Source organism: Zingiber officinale, chromosome 9A (assembly GCF_018446385.1).
Source record: "Zingiber officinale cultivar Zhangliang chromosome 9A, Zo_v1.1, whole genome shotgun sequence".
Classification (NCBI taxonomy): Eukaryota; Viridiplantae; Streptophyta; class Magnoliopsida; order Zingiberales; family Zingiberaceae; genus Zingiber; species Zingiber officinale.
Window position 1 is genome coordinate 113,082,230 of NC_056002.1, and position 24,869 is coordinate 113,107,098.

A 24,869-nucleotide genomic window follows, 5' to 3' on the forward strand; every position below is an offset into this window, starting at 1 on the left:
CATGCCCAATTAAATTTATATTCAGGTCACGTATGTCTCATAATTCATCTTCAAATTATATGAAAATAGATAAATGATGAAATTAATCTATCATCAAATTAACTAAAGAGTAAAAAGTTTTTTTTTTCATATACGTCGTCCGTTGAAAATTAATCATTTATTCTATTATAGTAAATTTATATCTTCTAACCCAGCTAAACTTCCCATCCCATATGATACTATGTGAATTCACCAAACACTTTATTGGTGTGGTAAATATAACCCTTTTGATTCCTTTATCACTAATTTAATATTATTAGACACCAACTTAATAATATCACTATTTTAGGTCAGCTTATCTTTTTTTAAAAAAAGAATTTTTAAATAGAAAACAGAAAGCGAATAATTTAAAATTAAACTAAATTAAATTAATTAATTTAAATCTCTTTTGTTTACAATCTTATCGTGGAAATTGTTAATTTACACTTTTTATTGATTTCCTTTATGCCTTTTTAGTTTTATTTTTGTTGATGGTGGCGATTTGTGGAATTTATTATTATTATTATTATTATTATTATTATTATTATTATTTCTGTGTATTAAGTGGAACAAAATGAATCTGGAAGCGAATTGCAAGAGTCGAATCACTAGAAGAAAATTACACAAATCGAAATGAGGGTGATCGCCGGCGGCGGGCGGCGTTCTTCGCCGTCCTCCTCTCTCCTCCCTCATTATTCCTCGACCTACAGGAAGCCTGCACGAGCTAAGTTCTATCGCATCCCTTCCAAGAGGTGGCTTCTTCTCCTCCTCGCTTTCCTCGCCGTTGCTCCCCCTCTTTTCTTCCACTTCCGCTTCCGCCGCTTCCATCAGGTACTATGCCTTCTTCCATTCACCTAGTTGAGAAACCCTAGATTTTACTTATCGTCCATCTTCTCTGTTATCCATCGTGATTGACTCAGATGCGCTTGAGGAAGTGCGGGTGGTTACAAAGTCCTCCCCTTGTCTGCGCTCACGGTGGAGATTCAAGCAGAGCCGTCCCCAACACCGTAAGAATGGTTCTCTCTCGTTTTTTTTCCTTCTTTTTTTTTGCTATGACTTTTTCTAGTCGTCCTGACGTGCTAGCAGATGGATGCTTATCGGATCGCTATCGATTCTCGAGTCGATTGTATAGAAATGGATATCTCTCGCTCTTCAGATGGAGTGTTGTTTTCGTTGCATGATAGGTGATGTTCGTTTTCTTGTCTTTTCCACTTGCTTTTGCTCAGTTCGTTGCTGTTGTTGTTGTTGTTTTGGCATTACCAATAAAGTTCATTCCTTCAATGAACCAATTTGAAGTTATCCCAAACTGTAATTCAGTAATGAGATTGATCTGCTGCAAATTTTCTTTCAAGAATTACTTTTGACTTTGTGATAAAATTTCCTCCAAACTTTGGAAGCTGCATATAATTTGCTAGTGGCTTCTTCAAATCTTCCTAGGATTTAGCATAATTCATAGAGCTAAATCTTACAACACACAACACAGCAGGGATCTGCAGAGGATGTCTGGTAATAGTACAGCAAGAGTTGGTTATATGAACATGAATGAGGTAAGGATTTTATCGTTCATTGTGGTACGAAACCTATATAGAATGTGCATATTCCTTTCTTCTAAAAATTATGAGCCTAGAATCAGATCTTAAATGGACTATTTACTCATCATGAAAGAGTTGAACTTATATCATTTGTTTTTAATCATCACATTTTTTTAGTAGTAGCATCTTTGATCCCTAATGGTCTAGATGTTTCATGTATTTTACAAAAGAAAAATCTTATAACAAGCACAATATATTTATGAAAGATAAATGGAAAAAACAATTGTATTACATGGTTTGTTTTGACCAAGATAATGAAGCAATTTTCGTCTCAAGCAGTGCCAAATCTGAACCTCTTCATTATTATGGTTTAGAAAAAAAATCTGATATCATCTATAAGTACTAAGACTTACTGTTGTTATATATTAGTTAAGTCATTACATGTTATATATTTGTTTGTCATTACCTGTCATGATTTATTAATTCATTGCTTGTTAAATAATGTATTTGCATATTGCATAAATGTCATTTGCCACTCAACATAACAAATTCTGCACTGTACATATTGAAATATATAGATACACTGATCCGTCTTGCTAGATTCATACCATTATGGCTTTTCTCCTTTGAGCTGAATTCTACGTTCTTGATTGTTTGACACATGATACACAAGATCTCCCTTAGCCATCTATTTCTATATTTGAGCTCGTTCACTATTAAAATGGTTAATCTATATGAGTTCTTTGTTCGAGATTGGTTAGAGAAGGGCCAGAGTGGTTACCTTGATAAGTTGATTAACTTCTATACATTGGTTGGGTAGGATCTATCTTCATGAACACAACTGTAATTCATTGGAAGCCAGCTGGTTAGACAGTTTAATTATTTGCACTTTTATTGAAATCACTTTCTTTCATTAAAATTTTTTTTGGAAAAGGCCTTGATCTCTACAATAATTACTGTTTATCAATCTTTTATTATGTTGGAGAAATAACATTCATATGATGATCTTTTAGTTTGATATAGATAAAGGAACTAGATGCAGGGAGTCAGTTTCCTCAAGAATTTCATAATCAAAAGGTTCCCACAGCTGAAAGTGCTTTGGCGGTATAAGCCACTTTCTCTCATGAACTTTTTTTCTTTTCCTCTTTGAGCAATAAAGCTAAGACAGTTTATTAGATATCAAAGAAAAAAAGTAACCAAACTATGTATGGTCTAAAGGTTAAGATTTTTTGGGTCAGCCCGAAGTCTGTTATATTAATATTGGTCTGATTACATGTTCTGTGGTTTCATTGTCTTCTGCAGTTAATAACAAGCTCAGTTGGGAAAGTAATCTTGGATGCTAAAGTTGGTCCTCCTTCATATGAGAAAGACTTGGCAAAGGATATATTGTCAATTGTAAGTTGCTTGTTTGTTCAAATTTTATAATTTATACTCATTTGACTTCTGAGAAAAAAATACCAGAAGTCAGATGCTTTAGTTTGGAAATTTCTTCTTTAGAATATTTTCTTATTTTTGTTTTTAAAAGTTTCTGTTGATGCAGCACTGAGACAAATAAACTCACAAAGAGAAAACCACAACTCACAGATATAACTCAAAATTTTGTTAATTCAATGATACCAAACAAGAGGGGATTGGGGTCCTCTTGAAGACCCAACCATTATTTCCCCCCACTAAGGAGAACTCAACTACAAACGAGTTGTCAACTTCTCTTTTTGGGTTGTTGTTTCCCAATTGTTGGTGCAATCATGTTGCAAGTGGTCAAGTTTGACCAAGTTGTTTTAATATGTTTAGCAAAGGGCTTAAGTTAGGATTATCTTGTCTTTCTGGTATGTATAGTGAGTGTGCAAGTTGCATATGTTGATTGAAAAGCTAAAAGGCCAAGGCTGACTAGGATCTTGACAAATTAAGAGAAATGTCCAAGAGGTAGAGGTTGACTAGGAGCTTGGTTGGATGATTGAAGGCCCAAGGTCATGGTTGATCAAATGCTTAGTAGTTGATGCTAAAGTCCAAGAGGTTGAGGATGACTAGGAGATTGACAGGTGATAAAGTCCAAGAGATTGAGGATGACCTAGAGGTTAGAAATTGTTGATCTTGGTTAGTTTCTTGTAAGGTCAAGATTGACTAGGAGTTTAGTAGGTTGCTATAGAGCTCGTGACTTAACGCAGTCAATTTGTTTGACTAAGTTGTTGGTGCAATTATGTCGTTAGTGGTTGAGTTTGACCAAGTTGTTTTGATGTGGTCGACCAAAAGCTTAAGTTAGGATCATATGTTTAGTGACTGTGCAAGTTGCACATGTTAATTGAAAACTAAAAGGCCAAGGTTTATTAGGAGCTTGACAAATTAAGAGAAAAGTATAAGAGGTAGAGATTGATAGAAGTTTGGTTGATGATTGGAAGTCCAAGGTTTTGGTTGCTTGGTAGTTGATGCAAAAGTCCAAGAGGTCAAGAACTACTAGGAGATAACTTGATTAACTGGGAGTTTAGCAGGTTGTCATAGTGCTCGGAGAGATCATGACTTGATGCCATCAATTTGGAGTGGTGTTGGTTAGATGGCTTGGAGGCTAGGAACAAGATGGGCTCGTGTGTGAGAATCATCGGCAACATTTGAAGGCCTAGAGGAGAGGCCTTTAGGCATGAAGATAAGTGAGCTTTGAGAGGTTACTAGTGTGAAAAATTCCTAGGGATTGGAATATTAGGAACATGTCAACGTGATGATGTATTGACTTGTAGAAGCCTTTGACCAAGGAACAAGTGGCTCCTTATCATAGTCAATGGTCAGGTTTGATCTTGGAGCTTTACATAGGCTTTCAAGATCATAAGGCAAGTGAAGTTGAGATCTCTAAGCAGATTCATGACTGGAAATGACCCTAGTTGACTAGAGGGCTAAGTCAATTGTAAGCGCTCTATTTGAAGAATAAAATGTTTTTGCTCGGACTCTAGTTGACAGTAGTCCAATTTATTGAAAGTGTATCTAGTTGGCAAGACAGTTGACTATTGGTTGTATAATAGTTAGATTTTGAATTTGAATTAAATGGAAAGTATTTGGACTGACTTTAGGTGTTCGACATGTAACTGTTGGAGCCTTGTTTTTATAAGCCTTGGTCACCCTTTTGCTTGGCGATGGTGCATGAAAAAGTGCGCAATACTTTTAGAACAAAAGTTAGACCACTGACAAAGGTTATCAAGTGAAAGCTCATTTTTTGCAAGCGTTTCAGTAACCATTTTTCGTACTCATTTTGCATAGCATCTTTGTAAGACAAGATTTCTGTACGAAGTTTTTGTAATGGGATTTCAAGGAGTGACTCGCTTAAAGAATCAAATTGTGGAGTAGTGCAAGGATGTCCGACCACGTTAAATCTTTCTTGTTAGTGTTGATATTTGATTTCAAATCCATTGTGCTAACTTTTATCTTAGCCTTACTTTTGCAAGAGTGATGATAAAGTTGTGGTCATCCGTTAGTTAATGTTCTTACTAGGTCTGCTATTATCATGACATCTGAAAATGTTGTTATTGTAGACGATGAGAGCGTAGGCACTCAAGACTAAATGACTATAACTTGTGACAAAGTTAATATACAAGTGAGGTAACAAATCCTCAAATTTGAATATAATCTATATTTAAGTTGGCAATTTATATGAATTCTTGAAAGAAATAGTTTCTCTTACAGTATAGCTTTATAAAATGGATAAAAAAGCTCAAAGAGAAGTTTTTATGGGAAAATCCATGTTTATGAATGCAAAAAGATTATCCATTCTATGCTTTATATTTGTTATCACTTTATACCATTTCATTTGTAGTGCTACTATGTGTTTCTTGTTGAAGCTCAGTAGAACTCAAATGTGATAGCAGATGTAATAAAATAATAATTCTCTAGGTTGATGATCTTTAAAATCATAAGTAAATTCACATACCAATCAAAGTCTTTATACATTTATCAGTTATTAAATGAATATCTTGCATTCTTCTTTGTTAAGCTTGTTTTGTTCAGCCTCCTCATTCTCTCTCTTAGGATGTAAACGTGTCATTTTGTGTAAGTTGAAGTCATGGTTAGTAGTATGTTGAAATATATTTGAAAGGGTCAAATCATGAAAGGCCTCTTCAACATCATGTTTTGTAGTTTAATTAAACATTGGCAAAAGGTGGAACCGCCACCCTAGCGGCCCCCTGCCCCAGCACCACAAGATTCCAGAGGGAGTAAATCACGGTTAATGCTGGGCAGGATAGGTGACTGGGGGTCGAAGGAATTTTTGGCGCAGCAGACCAGGGTTTTATCCCCGAGTGCAACTGGCGACCTTCGACCCCACGACTTCAGTGGCAAGCTGCAGGCACCTAACCAGCTGATCCAGCCTGTGGGGGCGTAGTTTAATTAAACATGCATATACGGGAGAATGATCAGTACGTAGGTGAGACGACGATGCTGGTTGGCTTCTTAGTTTTGGAGATTCATCTTAAATAGACTCGCCACTATAAAACTCTTGTGCAGTTAAATTAGGTGATTTTGTTAAAGGTTTATTGGTTTTGAGTGAAGGCTTAGGATGCAATCTTTTATGTTTGTGCTACTTTTGGATATTTAATTTCCTTTTCAACTTGGGTTAATGTATTTTTAATTTGTGAAATGCTATATTAAGGTAGTACTCTCTCTCTACCGCAACTCTGCTCGTGACGAACTAGTCATGGCCGGTCCTAAGCTTGGATAAAGGAGGAGGGTTGCGTTAGGTTACTAGCCAGCGTTAAAACTATGATAAATATTCAATAAATGAATTCATTAAACTATTGTGCTAATGCTAGGTTGTTCCCTTGGAAGGAATGCGCTATAAGGTCCGACTGTAACGTCTCGGAAAGGAACGCTACATCTCCAGAACTTGGATGTAGTGTTAAATATACAAGAGTTTGTGTTGCAGGGTCCGACTGTAACATATCAGTAAGGACCGCTACATCTCCATGAGAACTTGAATGTAGTGTTAAATAGGCAAGAGTTCTTACACCATAGGCTGGATAAGAACAAATATAATAGGAAAACTAATAATTTAAGATTTAGAACATAGAACATAGGAACCCTCACTAGTAAATCAATGGAGATAGTAGATACGATGATTAGGAGAAGAATTAGTATTTTGTGTGTATAAGAGAAAAATGGGTAGGCGAGAAGGAATTGATAGAAAACTCAGGTTTTAAGTTATGGTACACAGGAAAGAGTAAAGCAAGATATGGAGTGGGTATTGTTGTAGATAATTCGTTAAAGGATAAAGTTATAGGAGCAGTTTGAAAAGGGGATAGAATTATTGCCTTTAAGATAATAGTGGCGAAAGAAACTATAAACATAATTAGCGTATATGCACCACAAGTAGGATTAGAAGAAGCTACCAAATTAAGATTTTGGGATGACTTAGATGAAATATTATAAAATATTTTGCCAAATGAAATGATTTTAATAGGAGGTGATCTAAATGGACATGTCGGAGTGAAAAATGAGGAATATGAGAGGGTATATGGGGGTTATGGGTTTGGAATGAGAAATAAGAAGGGAAAACTATATTAGATTTTGCGATAGCATTTGACTTTATATTAACTAATACCTTTTTGAAGAAAAGAGAAGAATACTTACGTTCAAAAGTGGGAATAATAAATCGCAAATTAACTTTCTTATGATTAGGAAGAAGGATAGAAAAATTTATAAAGATTGCAAGATTATCCCCAGAGAAAGCTTAACCACCCAACATAGGTTAGTAGTGTTGGATATATGCCTCAAACATAGTATCAATAGAAAGAAAATATAAACGACTCCTAGAATTAAGTGGTGGATATTAAAAGATGGAAAACAAAATATATTTAAGGAGAAGGTAGGAGTACAAGCATTAGCTGAAATATACATTGATTCTAATACGACATGGGATAAGATGGTATCAAATTTGAAAATAGTAGCTAAGAATGTACTCGGTGAGTCAAAGGGATATGCACCACTAAATAAGGAATCTTAATGGTGGAATGAGAAAGTATAAGAGAAAGTGAAGGCAAAACAAATAGCTTATAAGGAATTATATATTTGTAAGAATGAAGTAAACTTAAAAAAATATATAATAGCCAAGAAAGAAGCTAAGAGAGTATTGAATGAAGCAAAAAAATTAAACTTTTGAACGATTATATTAAAAATTGGATACAAAAGAAGGGGAAAGAGATATTTATAGAATAGCTAAAGTGAGAGAAGGAAGATAAGAGATCTTATCTAAATGGGGCAGCCCGGTGCACGAAGCTCCCGCTATGCGGGGTCTCGGGGAATGATCCATTGTATACAGTCTTATCCTGATGTGACATTTTGGTCACAAGGCAAGAACTTTAAAATGTATTAAAGATGAATGCAATAGGGTACTAGTAAACGATGGAGAAATGCAAGAGCGGTGGAAGAGATATTTTCATCAACTTTTTTAATGAAGGTTTAGGTGACCAACTTAATTTAGGTAATTTAAGTAGGTCAAATGAGTATAGAAATTTAAATTTTTATCATATAATTCAAACTTCAGAAGTAGAACAAGTTTTAAATGGGATGCACAAAAGGAAAAGCCATTGGACCAGATGATATTCTGATAGAGGTATGGAAGTGCCTAGGGAAACAAGGTATTGAATGACTTATAAAATTATTTAACATTATATTGAAAACGAAAAAAATGTCTGATCGATGGAGGATAAGTACTCTAGTTCCCTTATATAAGAACAAGGGAAATGTACAAAATTGTGTAAACTATAGGGGTATTAAACTAATGAGTCATACCATGAAACTTTGGAAAAAAGTAATAGGAAAAAGATTAAGGAAGGAGACACGGTGATTAAAAATCAATTTGGGTTCAAGTCAACAATAGAAGTTATACATCTTCTTAGATAATTAATTGAAAAATATCAGGAGCAAAAATAAGATCTACACATGATATTCATTGACCTAGAAAAAACTTGTGATAGAATTTGAGAAATTATATGGAGAATTTTAGAAAAGAGAGGCGTTAGCGTAACATATATTAAACTAATTAAGGATATGCACGAGGATGTAACAACTAGAGTAAAGACTTCAGGCAGAGTAATTGAAGCATTTCCAATAAAGATAATGTTACATCAAGGATCTACTCTAAGTCTCTATCTTTTTACACTAATTATGGACGAACTCACTGCACACATTCAAGACACAGTATCGTGGTGCATGTTGTTTGCAGATGTTATTATTTTGGTAGATGAAACACGTGAAGGAGTAAATGTTAAACTAGAATCTTGACGGAAAACACTAGAAGGGAAATGTTTTAGGCTTATTAGAATAAAGACAGAATATATGAAATTTAAGTTTAGCAATATTAGATATAATGAGACAATTGTTAAGATAGAAGATGATGAGTTGTCTGGAATCGAGAGCTTTAGATATTTAGGATCATTTTTGTAAAATGATGGAGAGATTGAGAGAGATGTCTTACATAGAATACAAGCAGGATGTTTGAAATGAGGGAGAGCGTTGTGTTTTATGTGACCGTAAAGTACCTATAAAATTTAAAAGAAAATTCTACAAAACCGCAGTTAGACTTGCTATGTTATATAGAGTTGAATGTTGGGCTATGACCCGAGCATATGAACAGAATATGAGAGTTGCAGAGATGAGGATATTAAGGTGGATGTGTGGACATATGAGAATGGACAGAATAAGAAATGAGAGTATTAGAGAGAAAGTCGGAGTTGCATATGTTGAGGGAAAACTTTGAGAGACACGCTTAAGATGGTATGGACATGTACTTAGATGACCAATAAATGCTCCAGTTAGGCGATGTGAAACTATGACAAATACGTATATCAAACGAGGAAAAGGAAGACCAAAAAAGGCTTGGTTAGCAAAAATAAAATAAAATAAAATTTATTTAAGTATAGATGATGATATAGTACGAGATAGAGCTCAATGGCGTAAAATGATCCACATTGTTGATCCTACTTAGTGGGATAAGACTTGGTTGTTATTGTTGTTATTCTCTCTCTACCGCATTGTAATAATATCTTTTTGCTCCAGTGAGTATTTAACATTTCTAACAATAAGCATTAACTCAACTGAATATGCATGCTGCATAGTAAGTATTGCCAAATTAGTGACTACTGTTTAGTAACAAATAATCAAATAGGTATCACCTACTAAGAATTATTTAATATCTATAAAATTAGAACCAATAAAATGTTGTATTAGATTACTAATAACATATTATATTGTCAATAATTGTGTTTGTTGTTCTGGATAAACAAATTGTATATTTCTTTAATAATATGATATCATTCGGTATTTTATCAATTATATAATCTAATATGGTTTGTTAATACTAAGGATCCATTAGTTTGATAGGATTATATAATATTATTTATTTTTCTTAAATATATAATTGAATTTAATTATTGAACTTTACATATTAATCGTCCCATACTATTTTTTAATTATCTTGTGTATTATTATCTAATAGTATCCAAGAATACTAATTTCAGATTTATTTTCATTAAAAAAATTAAATCACAAACCATAATAATTTTCTTTCATGTTCCCGGACTAGTACATTTCATCTTTCTTATATTACAAAAAGAAACATTTTCATTTACTTCTAATATGGACTATTTAGCTATAGGACTGGTTGGTATGATGAAACATGCACATGTTCTTTCCATCACTGAATATCCGCATTGCTTAAGTTAAACAAGCACATTGACATAAACATTATTTATTATTTCAAACATTATGCAGTGGACATATTATTAACAAGCGTTCCTGAACAGAAATGAATATCAAATCTACGTTATTGTGTATGAACATTATTGTGCTTCCAAGTGGTGGTTATGAACTTTGAGTATGTTTGCCAAGTTCTTCATCAGTAAAACCTTTTTGTTTAGGCTGTGTAAGCTTATGTTTGTCTTCCTTGTCTTAGTTTATATTGTCCTAACAAATCAACTGCAATTATGACAGGTGAACAAAACTCACTGCCAAAATTGCCTTGTCTGGTCAAAAAGTGACATCTTAGGAAGAGATGTTACCGAGTTATCTCAAGACGTAATGGTATGAGGATATGCACCTTATTGTAACCCTTGTTTTGAACGCTGGTTAGTCAATTTTGCATTATTCAACCGTTGCACCATAATAAAGCAATGATGTTTGGTATGGGTGATAGAGTCAACATGGTGATTCAGGATAAAGGTCGATAAAATCTCCAGGAGTGGTTTTTTACTGTTGCAGAATCTCAGTTAAAGTTAGGGCTATTTAAATCTTACTATCTAAAAAGAAAGACACTTTTGAGTGATCTTGAATTTAATTGAGGGTAGCCGTCATGTTAATCTGAAAACTTTGTTCGTAAGTGATTTTAACAGCATTAACTTTCACTTGTACGAAGCAAGATTTGCCACGAATCAAATCTGTCAGAGTACCAAACTGTCACCCTGTGCTAGGGCTATCTCTGGTTCGTTTCTTGACAAAAAGTTTAAGCAGTGCATGCTGAATTTACTTTATAGCAAGTTTCCCATAATTTGAATCTGGATGGATCTCATTCTTTTGCTTGAACTACAGGTTGGATACATTGTCATGTCTGATCCCTCTACCGGCGCTAGAAGTAAACTTTTGAGAATGAAGGGTGCTGGAGTTGTGGGTGTCTACCATCACTTGGTTGATACGAAACTCGTGAGAATTTTGCATAGGTAGGAGCACAATTAACTCATTGTGTGTGGGGCAACCAACATATCACGATTTATATAAAGTAAGAACTGCCTGCTTCCTGTACTCGGGCAAATGACTGATAATATCCTCACATTAGAAAAAAGTCTTAGAGTTTGCAAATCTATTGGAAACTATATGTATTGCAAAGGAAAATTGATGTGTTTTTCATTTGCAAACAGGGCGGGTAAGAAAGTCTATGCCTGGACAGTCGATGACTCGGAATCCATGCAAAGAATGCTGTTTGAAGGTGTCGACGCAATCATCACGAGCAATCCAGGTCTCCTTCAAGGTCTCATGCAGGACTTGAAAACAGAATGCCTTCAGGATGACTTTCCTTAATAGCAAAATATAATCAGCAACGACAGTTGTTTTTTCTTCTCAATCTTGTTACATTCTTCAGATTCAGAAGAATGAAAATACAATCAGAATGTCAATTAACTTCATTGTTTTTTTTAAAAAAGAAAATCGGACTATATTGAATCTATACTATGTTACCTTTCATTTTACAAGAGGTTGATTTTATGACTTTAAGGTCACATGGACCTTGTAATTTATTATTGTGCTGAGACTCCTATCAAAATTTATATTTTACAACTACTATATAACAACTATATTAAAATATCATAATATTTATTGTCTTGTTTTCTAGCAAGTTACCATTATCAATGGAACATTAAATTAATGCCAAGTATTGCTTGAATAAGTAATGACCATTAATCCAAACTAACCTAAACGAAAGCATTAAAATAGATGTCGAGTAGATTGATTTTGTCAACATAAAATGAGAGACAAGAAAGGTGGGTTTTAAGCCTAGCAACAACCTCATACGATAAAAGGAAGAAGTGATGTGAAGGAGATGCAAACACGAATCGCACAGGCCATGGGAAAAAAAGACATAGTCACGGATGAGACATTGAACGTGAAAAGGATTCAAAGTTAACGAGAAAGGAGAAAAGCTCAAACACATGGGCGAGCAGTGGAAATCAATCAATCTTAAGAGACATTCATGGTGAAAGAATAAAAGGAAGTCCAATGACAAAAATAAGTCGTGACTAAAAAACTCGTCTAAATTTAACATTAAATATACAATTGATATTTGGTACCGTTGCCGTTGACATCAGTCCCACTCTAGCTAGTTCGAGTTGTCAAGCTACCTGACCGTTGGAGTAGGGATCGTTTGGTCACATCTCCATAATGATATTATTCATTTTGATCTTAAGTTTTCTCATGTCTTTATTTTTAGACTCTCTTTAAAAGATTTCATATCAGTGAAGATATCCTATATTTTTTTAATCTCATGATCTTTTATAAATCTTTCCAATATGAGATTTTGATTGAATCCAATAATATTCTCCTCAAACGAAGAATCATAATTACTCTTATAGTCCGGATTTCCCTGCGAACATCTGATCATCTAGGTTTTCCTGCAAGCATTCATATTTTGTCAACTTTGCCTACTCGGGATCTCTCCGCGAGCATCCGATTATTCTGATCTGATTTGGATCTCCCTATGAATATCCGATAAACAGATGGAGATCATTTAATATTTTCAATCATTGCCTTTGGTCTAGAGACGAATCAAGATAGACGAGACTAGAGGATCCCGTCTACTAACCGTTGAACTAGTCCGAGTTATTTTTTTTCACTCCGAGTTGAGTTACTAGGCCAAGCCCTCTAGTCTGATCGAGTTCTTTTGGCCGAGCTCGACATGTCACAAATAGACAAGGGATACTATCTCTCTTTTTCTCATGATCTCCGCACGTATCTTGTCCTCTCTCATTTATAAATATTCAAATATTTGTACTATGCTCTCTCACTTTCTTTATTTTTACTCTCGCTTCTTATTTACCACATGGTGATTTAAATATTGGAGTGATTTTATTAGGATAACTTCCGACGAATCTTTTGACGTAATCTATACAGAGCAAAGAAAGTATCCCAACGAGATTCAATGAAGCGATTAGATTTTGACTCCATCAGTACCATACATGACTATAAATTAATTTATAATATATAACTTTTTACGATTAAAACATCGTATATAATATACATGATAGCAATTTAGTTTTTTTTTCCGACGAATCTTTTTTTTCCTCCGGGACCGTGATATCGTTGTAGTTATTTAGATATTTATGATTTAATTTCTAACTATAATATATTTATAGAAATTTTCTCTTTAAATAGGACGTGTAATCAAAGAATATTGAATTTCTAGATTGTCTATCGTGCGTACTTTCTGTTCTATCTTGATGACAAATGGTAAAAATTCTATAGGATAAGATCAGTCCTTCTAAAATTAATCGATAAGACTAATTAAATTTATTATTATCTTTTAATGATAACGACTTAGTTTATGGATGTTATTTTAGTAGCGTTGCATTTGTTGGAATTTATTTGCTGAACAGAATACGGACCAGATCATCTATCTTAACAATTCAATTGGATTTTTTTAAAAAAAGTTTATATAAAATTTTAAAACATGATCCAAATAAAAAAAATATCAAATATCCAAAATAAAACCCAACATGCTTGATTTTATTTTCAGTTCAAATCAGATCATTGATATTTTTTTTTTTTTTTGCCTACCCTTAATTTCTATTTCCAACCAATCTTATCTTTTAATAATAGACCTTAAAAATCAAGCATTTCTCTCAATATTATTTTTAAAACAATAGCTTTCTACAAATCTACTGGAATTACTAGCTTCATATCCATTAGAGCAAATAATTATTTGTATTAAACAACCAATATATTATATTTTTTTATTTGAGATTTTTTTATGAAATTATTATGCAAGCGCTAAAATCCTAAAAGTTATTTTCTCCATGCTTTTCATCCAAACACTCGAACAATATTAATTGACAATACATCTGTATCGAAACTAGGCCAGTTCAATTACTCAATAATAATAATAATCAAATTCTATCTTATTAGATGGAGTCAGTTATATAGATCATTTTATATTATTAAATTATTTTCTTAAAATAGTACGGTAGTTAAGATATAAAGTATTATTATATGTGGTCTTCGAGTCAAAACTCAATGTATTTGAGCATGTCCTCCCCCATATCTTACCACTTGCACTATTGGTTAGTAGTCATCCATGATTTAGCTCCTCCATGTTGGCATAGGGACGGGTTGATGGAGGCACTGGGGGCGAGCGAATAATCTTTTTGTCACATTTTACACCATTAAGCATTATCTCCTACTATCATCTATATTTAAATAAATTTTATTTTATTATTGCTAACCAAGTATTTTTGGTCTTTCTCTTCCTCATTTGAAATGCATGTTGTCATAGTTTTACATCGCCTAACTGGAGTATTTATTTATCGTCTAAGTACATGTTCGTACCATCTTAAACGTGTCGCTCGGAGTTTTCCCTCAATAGATGCAACTCTGATTTTCTCTGTAATGCTCTCATTTTTTATTTTATCTATTTTCGTATGTCCATGCATCTACATTAGCATCCTCATCTTTTGCTCATGTGTTCGAATCATAGTCCAACATTCAGCTTCATATAACATAATAGGTCTAATTGCGATTTTATATAATTTTCCTTTAACTTTTAGAGGTACTTTACGATCATATTAAACATCTGATGCTCTCCTCTATTTCAACTTCCTGCTTGTATTATATGTAAGACATCTCTCTTAATCATTGCATCATTTTACAAAAATGGTCCTAAATATCTAAGCTCTCGGTTACGAGCAACTCGTCATCTCCTATCTTAATAATTATTTCATTATGTCTAATACTACTAAACTTAAATTCCATATATTCTATCTTTATTCTACTAAGCCTAAAGCATTTCCCTTCTATTGTTCCCGCCAAGATTCTAGTTTAGCATTTACTCCATGTGTTTCATCTACCAAAATAATATTATCTGCAAATAACGTGTACCACAGTATTGTGTCTTGAATGTGTGTAGTGAGTTCGTCCATAATTAGTATAAAAAGATAGGGATTTAGAGCTGATCCTTGATATAACCTTATCATTATTGGAAATGCTTTATTTATTTCTCCTAAGTCTTTACTCCAGTTGTTACTGTAAGTACCCCGGGTTTTGATGTGATCAACTAAATTAAGTTAGACTCTACATATTTGATACTTTACGTTTGAGTGTGCAAGGACTGAGGAATGTAAGAAGCCAAGCGATAGACGCGATGGACGAGAAGGATGACATGGGAATCAAGTCGATAGGCTCGGTGCATTTGAGGGGCGAAAAGCTGCCGAAGAGTCTACCGATAGATCGAGAAGGACATGTGTGGCATTTTGAAGGACAAGAAGCCAGAGTAGAAGACTGCTTAAGGAGAAGACCGGAGTTGGGTTTAGAGCGAGTTCAACTCTGGATAACTTAAGGATCACTTGAGAGACCGGAGAAGAAGCCGGATGAGTCAGCTTCGGCGCTCGGACTAGTCCGGGAGCTCAGACTGCCTTAGCACCGGCCAAGCGCCCTTTTAGGTAGTTGCAATGTAGATCACTTTTGGGTTCACATCAGCAATGGTCTAGGTACCCGGACTGGTCCAGGTGCTCGGAAGGGGATAAAATTTTATCCCCGCACCATTGTGTAGTCGTTGCACAATGGATAAATTGCCATGCTGGAGGCACCCAGATCCCCATCTAGGCACTCGGAGATGCAGGTTATGAAAATGGATATTTCAACCAGTGGACTATAAATAGAACTCTGATCCTCTTAGTTCAAATAACACTTTCTCTGTACTCATATTTCTTATTGTTTTCTTCATTGTTTGAATTATCGACGTCCTGCACGAGGTTTCTCCACCTCTAACTTGTGTTGAAGGAGGAGTCTACTAGAAGAGCTTCATTTGCCTTGGATTAGCAACCTCTTCGGTTGTAAACCAAGTAAATTTTATTTGTCTCATACTTTCTTTTATGCAATTCAATTTTGATTATTAAAGTGTTTTTATAACCTAACGTCGAAATAAAGAAAAGGGTATCTTGATTTAAATTACAGGGCTATTCACCCCCTTCTAAGCCAGATAGTGAGGGACCAATAGTTATATCCTCGTATATATCCTTAATGAGTTTAATATATGTTACTCTAGCACCTCTCTTTTCTAGAATTCTCTATATAATTTCTCTTGAGATTCTATCATAAGTTTTTTCTAAGTTAATGAATATTATGTATAGATTTATTTTTCTCCTGATATTTTTTAATTAATTGTCTAAGAAGATGTATAGTTTCTATTGTTGACCTTCCAAGCATGAACTCAAATTGATTTTCGATCACCGTGGTCTCCTTCCTTATTTTTTTTTCTATTACTTTTTTCCAACGTTTCATGGTATGACTCATTAGTTTATACCCTATAGTTTGCACAACTCTCTTATTTTTATATAAGGGAACTATAGTACTTATCCTCCATTGATCAAATATTTTTTTCATTTTCAATATCATGTTAAATAATTTTGTAAGTTATTCAATACCTTGTTTCCCTAGGTACTTCCATACCTCTATCAAAATATCATCTGGTCCAACGACTTTTCCATTGTGCATCTTATTTATAATTTGTTCTACTTCTGAAGTTTGAATTCTACAATAAAAATTTAAATTTTTATATTCATTTGATCTACTTAAACTACCTAAGTTAAATTGGTTACCTAAACCTTTATTAAAAAGTTGATGAAAATACCCCTTCCACCACTCTTTTATTTCTCCATCATTTACTAGTATACTATTATATTCATCCTTAATACATTTTATTTGGATAAGATCTCTTGTATTTTTTTCTCTCATTTTAGTTATTCGATAAATGTCTCTTTCTATTTCTTTTGTATCCAATTTTTGATATAATCATTCAAAAGTTTCATTCTTTACTTCATTCACTACTCTCTTAGTTTCTTTCTTGGTTATTGTATATTTTTTTAAGTTTTTCTCATTTTAACAAATATATAATTCTTTATAAGATATTTTTTCCCTTCACTTTCTCTTATACTTTCTCATTCCATCACTAAGATTCCTTACTTAGTGGTGCATGTTCCTTTGACTCACCGAGTACACTCTTAGTTATTATTTTCAACTTTGATATCATCTTATCTCATGTCATATTAGAATCACCAAATATTTCACCTAATGTTTGTACTCCTACCTTCTCCTTAAATATATTTTATTTTTAATCCATTAACTTCCACCACTTAATTCTAGGAGCCATATATATTTCTTTCTATGATACTATGTTTAAGGAATATATTCAACACTACTAACCTATGTTGGGTAGTTAAACTTTCTCCCGGGATGACCTTGAAATCTTTATAAATCTTTCTATCTTTCTTCCTAACCATAATAAAGTCAATTTGTGATTTATTATTCCCACTTTTGAACGTGACAAAGTGTTCTTCTCTTTTCTTAAAAAATGTATTAGGTAATATACGGTCACATGCTATCATAAAATCTAATATAGTTTTCCCGTAATCATTTCTCGTTCCAAATCTATTACCTTATATAGCCTATCATATTCCTCATTTTTCACTCTGACATACCCATTTAGATAACCTTTTATTAAAATTTTTTTATTTGCCAGAATGCTTTGTAATATTTCATCTAAGTCATCCTAAAATCTTGATTTGGTAACTTCATCAAATCCTAATTGCGGCGCACATACGCTAATTATGTTCATAGTTTCTTTCACCATTATTATCTTAAGGGCTATAATTTTATCCTCTTTTCTAACTACTCCTATAATTTCATTCTTTAACAAACTATCTATAATAATATCCACTCTATTTCTTACTTTTTCCTTTTTGTATTCTATAACTTACAACCCAATTTCTCTATCAGTTTTACCTTCTCACCTATCTATTTTGTCTCTTATACATATAAAATACTAATTCTTTTCCTAATCATCATATCTACTACTTCTATTGATTCACCAATGAGGTTTCCTATTATTAGACCCAATAGGCCGATCAGAGGGCAATGAATAGCCTGCAAGGAGAGTTAGATAATTTTTCTTGCTTGGAACTTTAATAAGGACAATTAATTAATTGAGTACAAACATAATATGAAAAACAACCTAAAGAAATAAGAGACATCAGAGATTACTTGATTACAATCTAGATGGTTGTTAATCAAAGGTAGATGAAAGCACTAGAAAAAAATCTCCTTCGTTGAAGACGGAGAAGCTTCTTACACTCTTTGATAGCTCAGAAAGTAACTAAGAAGTGAATATAGAAGTTGTTATTGATTTCGTTACTCTAGGGGGCTTTTATATCCTCTTGGGATGAAGTCTCTGTTGATGTTTGTCGCTCGGAGGCACCTCCAAGGAGGTCCAAGGCTCCTCCAAGAGAATAGAGCTTATCCTCCAGCGATAAGACTTTATCCTTATCAACGGCTACTAGTGGCGCCTCCAACCAGATTGTGGGTGACTTCCATGAAGGCGCGAGGGTTCCTTCCATCTTCCTTGAGGGCATCTTCCATCAGTCAGCTTGAACAGTTAACCTTCAAGAAAGGTTAATTTTTCCTCACTCTTCCTTTTTGGATGATGCTTTGGTCATCCGGAGTTGAGCTCATACAAACCCAATTCTGACCTCCCCGGCTTCTCGTCCCTTGAATAAGCCACGCACATCCTTCTCGTCTATCTGTGTACTCTTTATGTAACTTCTCGTCCCTCAGAAGCATCGAGCTCGTTGACTCCCTTCCCATGTCATTCTTGTCATCCGCTACATCTTCCGCTCGACTTCTTGTGTTTTTAAGTTTCTAGACACTTAGACACAAGACATCAAAATATAATAGGACCTAACTTGACTTAGTTAATCAAATCAAAACCAACATAGGGTACTTACAATCTTTTATCTTTTTGATGTGTATCAACCCAAGTCAAGTTAAGGAAAACACACAATAAAAATCATTCGTGTATTTATTGCTATTTATTACAAGTAACAAATTTACAAAAAATATATAAAATTTTGCAATACGCATAATCTGAATAAAAACATTATGCAATTTATGCAATTATGTAATTACCTCTCCTTAACTTATTCCCTCTCCCCCTATGATTATATAAAAAATTAGGGGTAATTTGTGAAAATTTTGAAATAAATTTTGTAAGATGGAATGAAATAAAAAATTAGGGGTAATTAGAGAAAATTTTGAAATAAATTTTGTAAGATGGAATGAATCAGTGAACAAGTTAGAATATTTTTTAGAGAATTTATTTTTCAAATATTTAAATTTTGGTGATTAAAATACCAATTTTATCAAAAATAATTTGAAAATTAGTTTTAAGCTTCAAAAAATATTGAAAATTTTTATTATGGTCTAATAAAAAAATGGATTTGAGAAATAATATTTATGAAAAATATATTTTTATTTTGACCAGAAGAAATATTTTAACCAAAAATAATAATTTTCAAATTTAAATACTTTAAAAATGTTTTTTAAAATTTAAAAAATATTACTAATTTTTCTCAAAATTCATAACATTACTTTGTCAAAAAATTTATTTTTTCAAAATTTATCTTCAAAATAATTTTAATTTAATATTACAATTTTGATAAACATTCACAAAAAAACAAATAATTACCAAAAAAATCTTGAAAAAAATAATCTAACAGAAAATGAATTTCATTATAAAAAAAATATTTGAATAAAAACCATGATCAGTAAGTATATGAAATAAATAAGTTTCCTAAACAATAACTAGATTAAACAAAAATTTTATTTTAGCATACAAAAAAATTAATTAAATCAAACTAAACATGATTTGGGTACCTAGTATAAGTTTCTATCTATTGGATTAACTGTTGGAGATCTTACGGCCGGTTAGAAGGGGGGTTGAATAGACGTTGACCCCAAATTATCTCATCCTATATATTCGTTAGTGGGTAATCGGAAATACAAATACTAATATGAATACAAAAGCTAAAGACAATAAGAAAGAGCAAGCAAACCAATGCACATTGATGTAACGTGGTTAAGAGATTAGGACTCCTACTCCACGGCTATCCTTGAGGTGGACGATCCCGATTCTTCAGTGGATTAGCCCTCGGTAAACTCAGACTACTCAAGTAATTCCTTGTGGGTGGAGAAACCTCACCACAACATCAACCAAGAACACTTGGACACAAGAGAACCTTGAGAACTTTGTTGACTACTAATTAGGCTTTAACCAAGTCTAATTTTGTCATATTGGTCGACCATCCCAAGCTCCTTCTTATAGAGCTTAAAAGAAAACAACCCTGCTGTTTTACCGTTACCAGTCGACTAGTGTATGCACTAGTCGACAAGTGTCTGGCCAATGACTCTCTATCAATCGATTGCTATAGTGTACCAGTCGACTGCTACAGTGCACTAGTCGACTGCTACAGTGCACCAGTCGACTGCTACAGTGCCATTAACTGCTATAGTACCCCCCGGGATTTTTTCTTGAGTACAATCTCTCATGCACTCGTACCCTCACGACTCACTTGACTCTTCTTTGCAGCCTTGACCTTTTACCTTCAAGCCTACTTCCTTTGTCTCTCGTCCCTCGGATGCATCCAAGCTTGCGGCTCGCCCCTAATGTCATCCTTCACGTATGCCTTAAAGTCGCTTCCCTCGACCCTTATCCTTGTTGCCTTATCCACAGTCCCTTGGATGCTCCATCCTTTATAGACTCGAAGCTATCAAGCTGAGTTATATGTGTATCCTGCAAACCTGCACACTCACATGCACATATCTGTTAAGATGTATACTAAAAGTCTAGCTTTTTGTATGAATATTTATTTTGAAATGAGAATCACATTAGTCAAATGTCTGCATTTAGTTAAATATAATTGTCCATTTAATTTATATTGTAGATAACATGGTGTGTGGTGTCACACAGAAAATCATGTTATCAGTTCCTTATAAATTATAAATAGTAGCTCACAACCAAGATGGATTGGGACAAACTATTGGAATGGTTGTAGTGTAATTTGGTATTAGTTTATCTTTACTATAAAATTATACTAGTACACTATGTGTGTATTGAGCAGGACCATTTAAGATTGTTTCTTTTTATAATGACTGCATAAAAGAACAGAACCTCTGTTATTATGGATGTGCGTACTCTTAATCCCGATATAATAACAAGCACATATATTTAATATTTATTTCTTTAATTTATCAATGGGTGAGATTTATTCGTTAAATCAATAGGCCCGATAAGTTGGAAATAATATTATTTATATGATGTGTTGTTGATTTTAGAAGAAAACTGTGTCCTAGTTATCTAGGTTGATGATGTCCCCTTGAGGAGCTCATGAGGATTATCATGTAAACCCTGCAGGTGGACTTAGTTCGTCATGATAATGAAATTGAGTGGTACTACTCTTGGAGCTATATATTAATTAAGTGAGTTGTTAGTAACTCATTTAATTAATGGACACTCAATATCTTAAACACAGGGAGATTAATGCACTCATGATAAGAAGGAGCTCATAATGTAATATGGGATTGGTGCGGTAGTTCAATAATGACTTTTTAGTGGTATGAGTTATTATTGATGAACTTGAGTTAGGTGTGTTAGGATCTTCGGATGCGGCTAGAGAGAGGGGGGGTGTGAATAGCCGACCCCAAATTCTCGTTTCTTCCTACAATTTTAGTTAGCGCAGCGGAAATAAAAGATAGAAATGAAACGGGAGAATATCAAACCTCAAACAGGACAATATAACGAGGTTCAGAGATGATACTCCTACTCCTCGGCGTGTCCGTAAGGTGGACGAATCCTATCAATCCGTCGGTGGATGAGACCCCGGAAAATCGGCTAATAAAAAACTCCTTCTGGGTGGAGAAACCTCGCCACAATCTCTTGCAACAGCAAGATCAGAGTACAAGAAATAAAGCAAGAAGCCAAGAACAATATGAATGTAAAAACACTAGTTTGCTTGCCTTCTCGTTGACTGTTGATGAAGCAGCAACTTCACGGATGCCAACCACAGTAGCAACTGTTCAGTTGGAGACCCAGCCGAGGGAAGCTCACACGAAGCTTCAGTAATGGAGAGCTCAGCAAAGCTCAGATCGCAGGAGCAAGAAGCAGTCTACCAGAGAATCTCTAGAGGCCCTCCACCTCCAACTCTTGATTTAAATGAACCTGCGAAGAAGAACAAAGAAGACACAGAAATCTAGCCGTTGTGACTCAACGGCTAGGCCTGGACCGATCAGGCTCCACCCTGATCGGTCCAGGGCGGATCTAATTGGTCAGGGGACCGATCAGGCCCTAGGCTGATCGGTCCCCAGACCGATCCCAACTCTCACAGAGAGTTGGTTGTCGAGCCTTGATCGGTCTGTGGACCGATCAGGCCATAGGTGGATCGGTCCACCGACCGATCCCTCCTATTCTCTTCGTTGTTTATTCTTGATCGGTCACCGGACCGATCAGATGTCCCATAGTGAGAATCGGTGTATCCTTTGGATCGGTCAGACCGATCCGGATACCATATATCCGGATCGGTCAGACGATCCGGATACCTATAGTATCCTGGATCGGTCAGACCGATCCAATTTCACAACTCAAACCTAATCGATCTAGAGAACGAGCTACCAATCCCTCTCTGACCTAGTCCGGAGAACGAGCTACCGAGCCCTCTCCGACTTCCACGTCCGGTCCAGAGAACGAGCTACCGAGCCCTCTCTGACCTAGTCCAGAGAACGAGCTACCGAGCCCTCTCCGACTTCCACGTCCGGTCCAGAGAACGAGCTACCGAGCCCTCTCTGACCTAGTCCAGAGAACGAGCTACCGAGCCCTCTCCGACTTCCACGTCCGGTCCAGAGAACGAGCTACCGAGCCCTCTCCGACTTCCACGTCCGGTCCAGAGAACGAGCTACCGAGCCCTCTCTGACCTAGTCCGGAGAACGAGCTACCGAGCCCTCTCCGACTCCATCCAGTCCAGAGAACGAGCTACCGAGCCCTCTCGGACCTAGTCCAGAGAACGAGCTATCGAGCCCTCTCCGACTTCCCATGCCAAGCTTCCATACTTGGACTTTTCCGTGCCAAGTCTCCATACTTGGACTTTTCCCGTGCCAAGCTCCTTGCTTGGACTTTTCCGTGCCAAGTCTCCATACTTGGACTTTTCCCGTGCCAAGCTCCCTGCTTGGACTTTTCCGTGCCAAGTCTCCATACTTGGACTTTTCCCGAATCAGGTCAACTCAAGTCGGGTCAACCAGGTTAACCTTGACCAAAGGTTGCACCCACAATCCCCCAAGTTCCTATTCTTGTCAAACATCAAAATATAACTTCTCCATTCTTGTCAAACATCAAAATATACCTCGAGTCAGGTCAACTCGAGTCGGGTCACCCAGGTCAACCTTGACCTAAGGTTGCACCAACAATCTCCCCCTTTTTGATGTTTGACAAAAACCATAATCAAGTTAGGTTAACCCGATAACCTAACTTAGGTTTTCCAATAGTTCTCCAATGTTCTTCCTTGAACATTCTCTGAACATTCTCCCCAAACTCCAATATTTTTCCTTGAACATTCTCTGGACATTCTCCCCCTTTTTGACACACATCAAAAAGGAGTGAATCAAGGTCAAGAGTTTCTTTCTAATGAAAGTCCCATACCTTTCATTGAAACCCTTAATTTCCCCCTTGATACTAAAATCAACAATCAAGTTAGTGATAATCACATATCACTCATTCTCAGAAATCTTGACGAGTAAAAACTCCCTCTAAAAGTCAACTCCCCCTTGACCAATAGGTAAAACTCCCCCTAAAGGTCAACTCCTCCTTGACCAATAGGTAAAACTCCCCCTAAAGTTTAACTCCTCCTTGACCATTGCACCAACAATGTCTTAGATAGTTTCAACCCTTTAGAAATCTAAAACACCAACTTCCATAGCTGAAATTTCAGACAACAGTCGAAAATCAGCATTTTGGCACGCTCTGATCGGTCACCAGACCTATCAGGACTCCACTGGATCGGTCACCAGACCGATCCACACTGCCCTGGATCGGTCCAGTGACCGATCCAGACTTCCCTGGACCGATCAGAATCTTCTCTGATCGGTCCACAATTCTCTGATAAGAATTTCTATTTTTTCTCCCGAAATTCAGAAACCCCTAAAAAATTACAAAAAATTCCAAAAATTATAAAATTTTGAGGATACATTCCTCATAACATATATTATCATGGAAAAATAGTTTTCTATGAAAATAACTCTCATTTTTTAATCTTGATACAAAGTTCAAAATACTTTGAAATAGCTCAAGGTTAATCCATCTTTGTATCAACTTGCTCAATGATGAATGCTATCACTAGAAAAGCTTCATCAAGGTTTTTCAAATCAATTTTGAAATGATCTTAAACCATTCAATTTAGGACCACAATCTTAGGGCTAAATGTACATGACTTGTACACAAGTTTTCCCTATGATCCTCAAATTCGAATTAGGCTCATCTAGGTACAAGAACTATGCACCTTGATCCTAACTCATAATCCTAATATCTCACACACATCTAAGGTGTATCAAACACATCCAAGTCAATTTTGATGTGAGATATGGGTTTAGGTCATCTTAAGCTAAGTTCTCATGCATTTTCTAAACAACAATTAGGTCTCCATATCAAATTGTGTTTTTATCCTTAAATCAATTTAATTGATCATAAATACAAGAGATGATGACATGGCATAAAAT

General features: G+C 35.0%; 1 protein-coding gene across 7 annotated transcripts; it reads left to right on the forward strand.

Moving 5' to 3' along the window:
- Positions 1-576: 576 nt before the first annotated feature.
- Positions 577-11,739, forward strand: LOC122020130 (glycerophosphodiester phosphodiesterase GDPD4-like). 7 transcript variants are annotated; one of them, XR_006122104.1, is made up of 10 exons: positions 577-849; positions 939-1,025; positions 1,102-1,202; positions 1,502-1,565; positions 2,574-2,654; positions 2,853-2,945; positions 10,515-10,604; positions 10,936-11,001; positions 11,109-11,295; positions 11,435-11,577. XR_006122104.1 is itself a non-coding variant. In XM_042577893.1 (10 exons), exons 1-10 carry the CDS (start codon positions 652-654, stop codon positions 11,592-11,594), a joined length of 1,068 nt encoding a protein of 355 aa, XP_042433827.1. In that variant the 5' UTR covers positions 577-651; the 3' UTR covers positions 11,595-11,739. The 7 variants fall into 7 exon arrangements, 6 of the variants coding, with proteins under 6 accessions (XP_042433827.1, XP_042433830.1, XP_042433828.1 ...); XM_042577893.1 differs by having other exon boundaries at positions 11,109-11,236; positions 11,435-11,739; XM_042577896.1 differs by having other exon boundaries at positions 578-849; positions 1,505-1,565; positions 11,109-11,236; positions 11,435-11,739.
- The last annotated feature ends 13,130 nt before the right edge of the window (positions 11,740-24,869 follow it).

What these genes read in the sequence shown, in the direction of transcription:
- LOC122020130 (XM_042577893.1), top strand. Translation starts at nt 652, where the DNA reads ATGAGGGTGATCGCCGGCGGCGGGCGGCGTTCTTCGCCGTCCTCCTCT. An exon ending in GTTATATGAACATGAATGAG is followed by an intron (nt 1,566 to 2,573) that starts GTAAGGATTTTA and finishes AGTTTGATATAG; the next exon opens with ATAAAGGAACTAGATGCAGG. An exon ending in CAAAGGATATATTGTCAATT is followed by an intron (nt 2,946 to 10,514) that starts GTAAGTTGCTTG and finishes CAATTATGACAG; the next exon opens with GTGAACAAAACTCACTGCCA.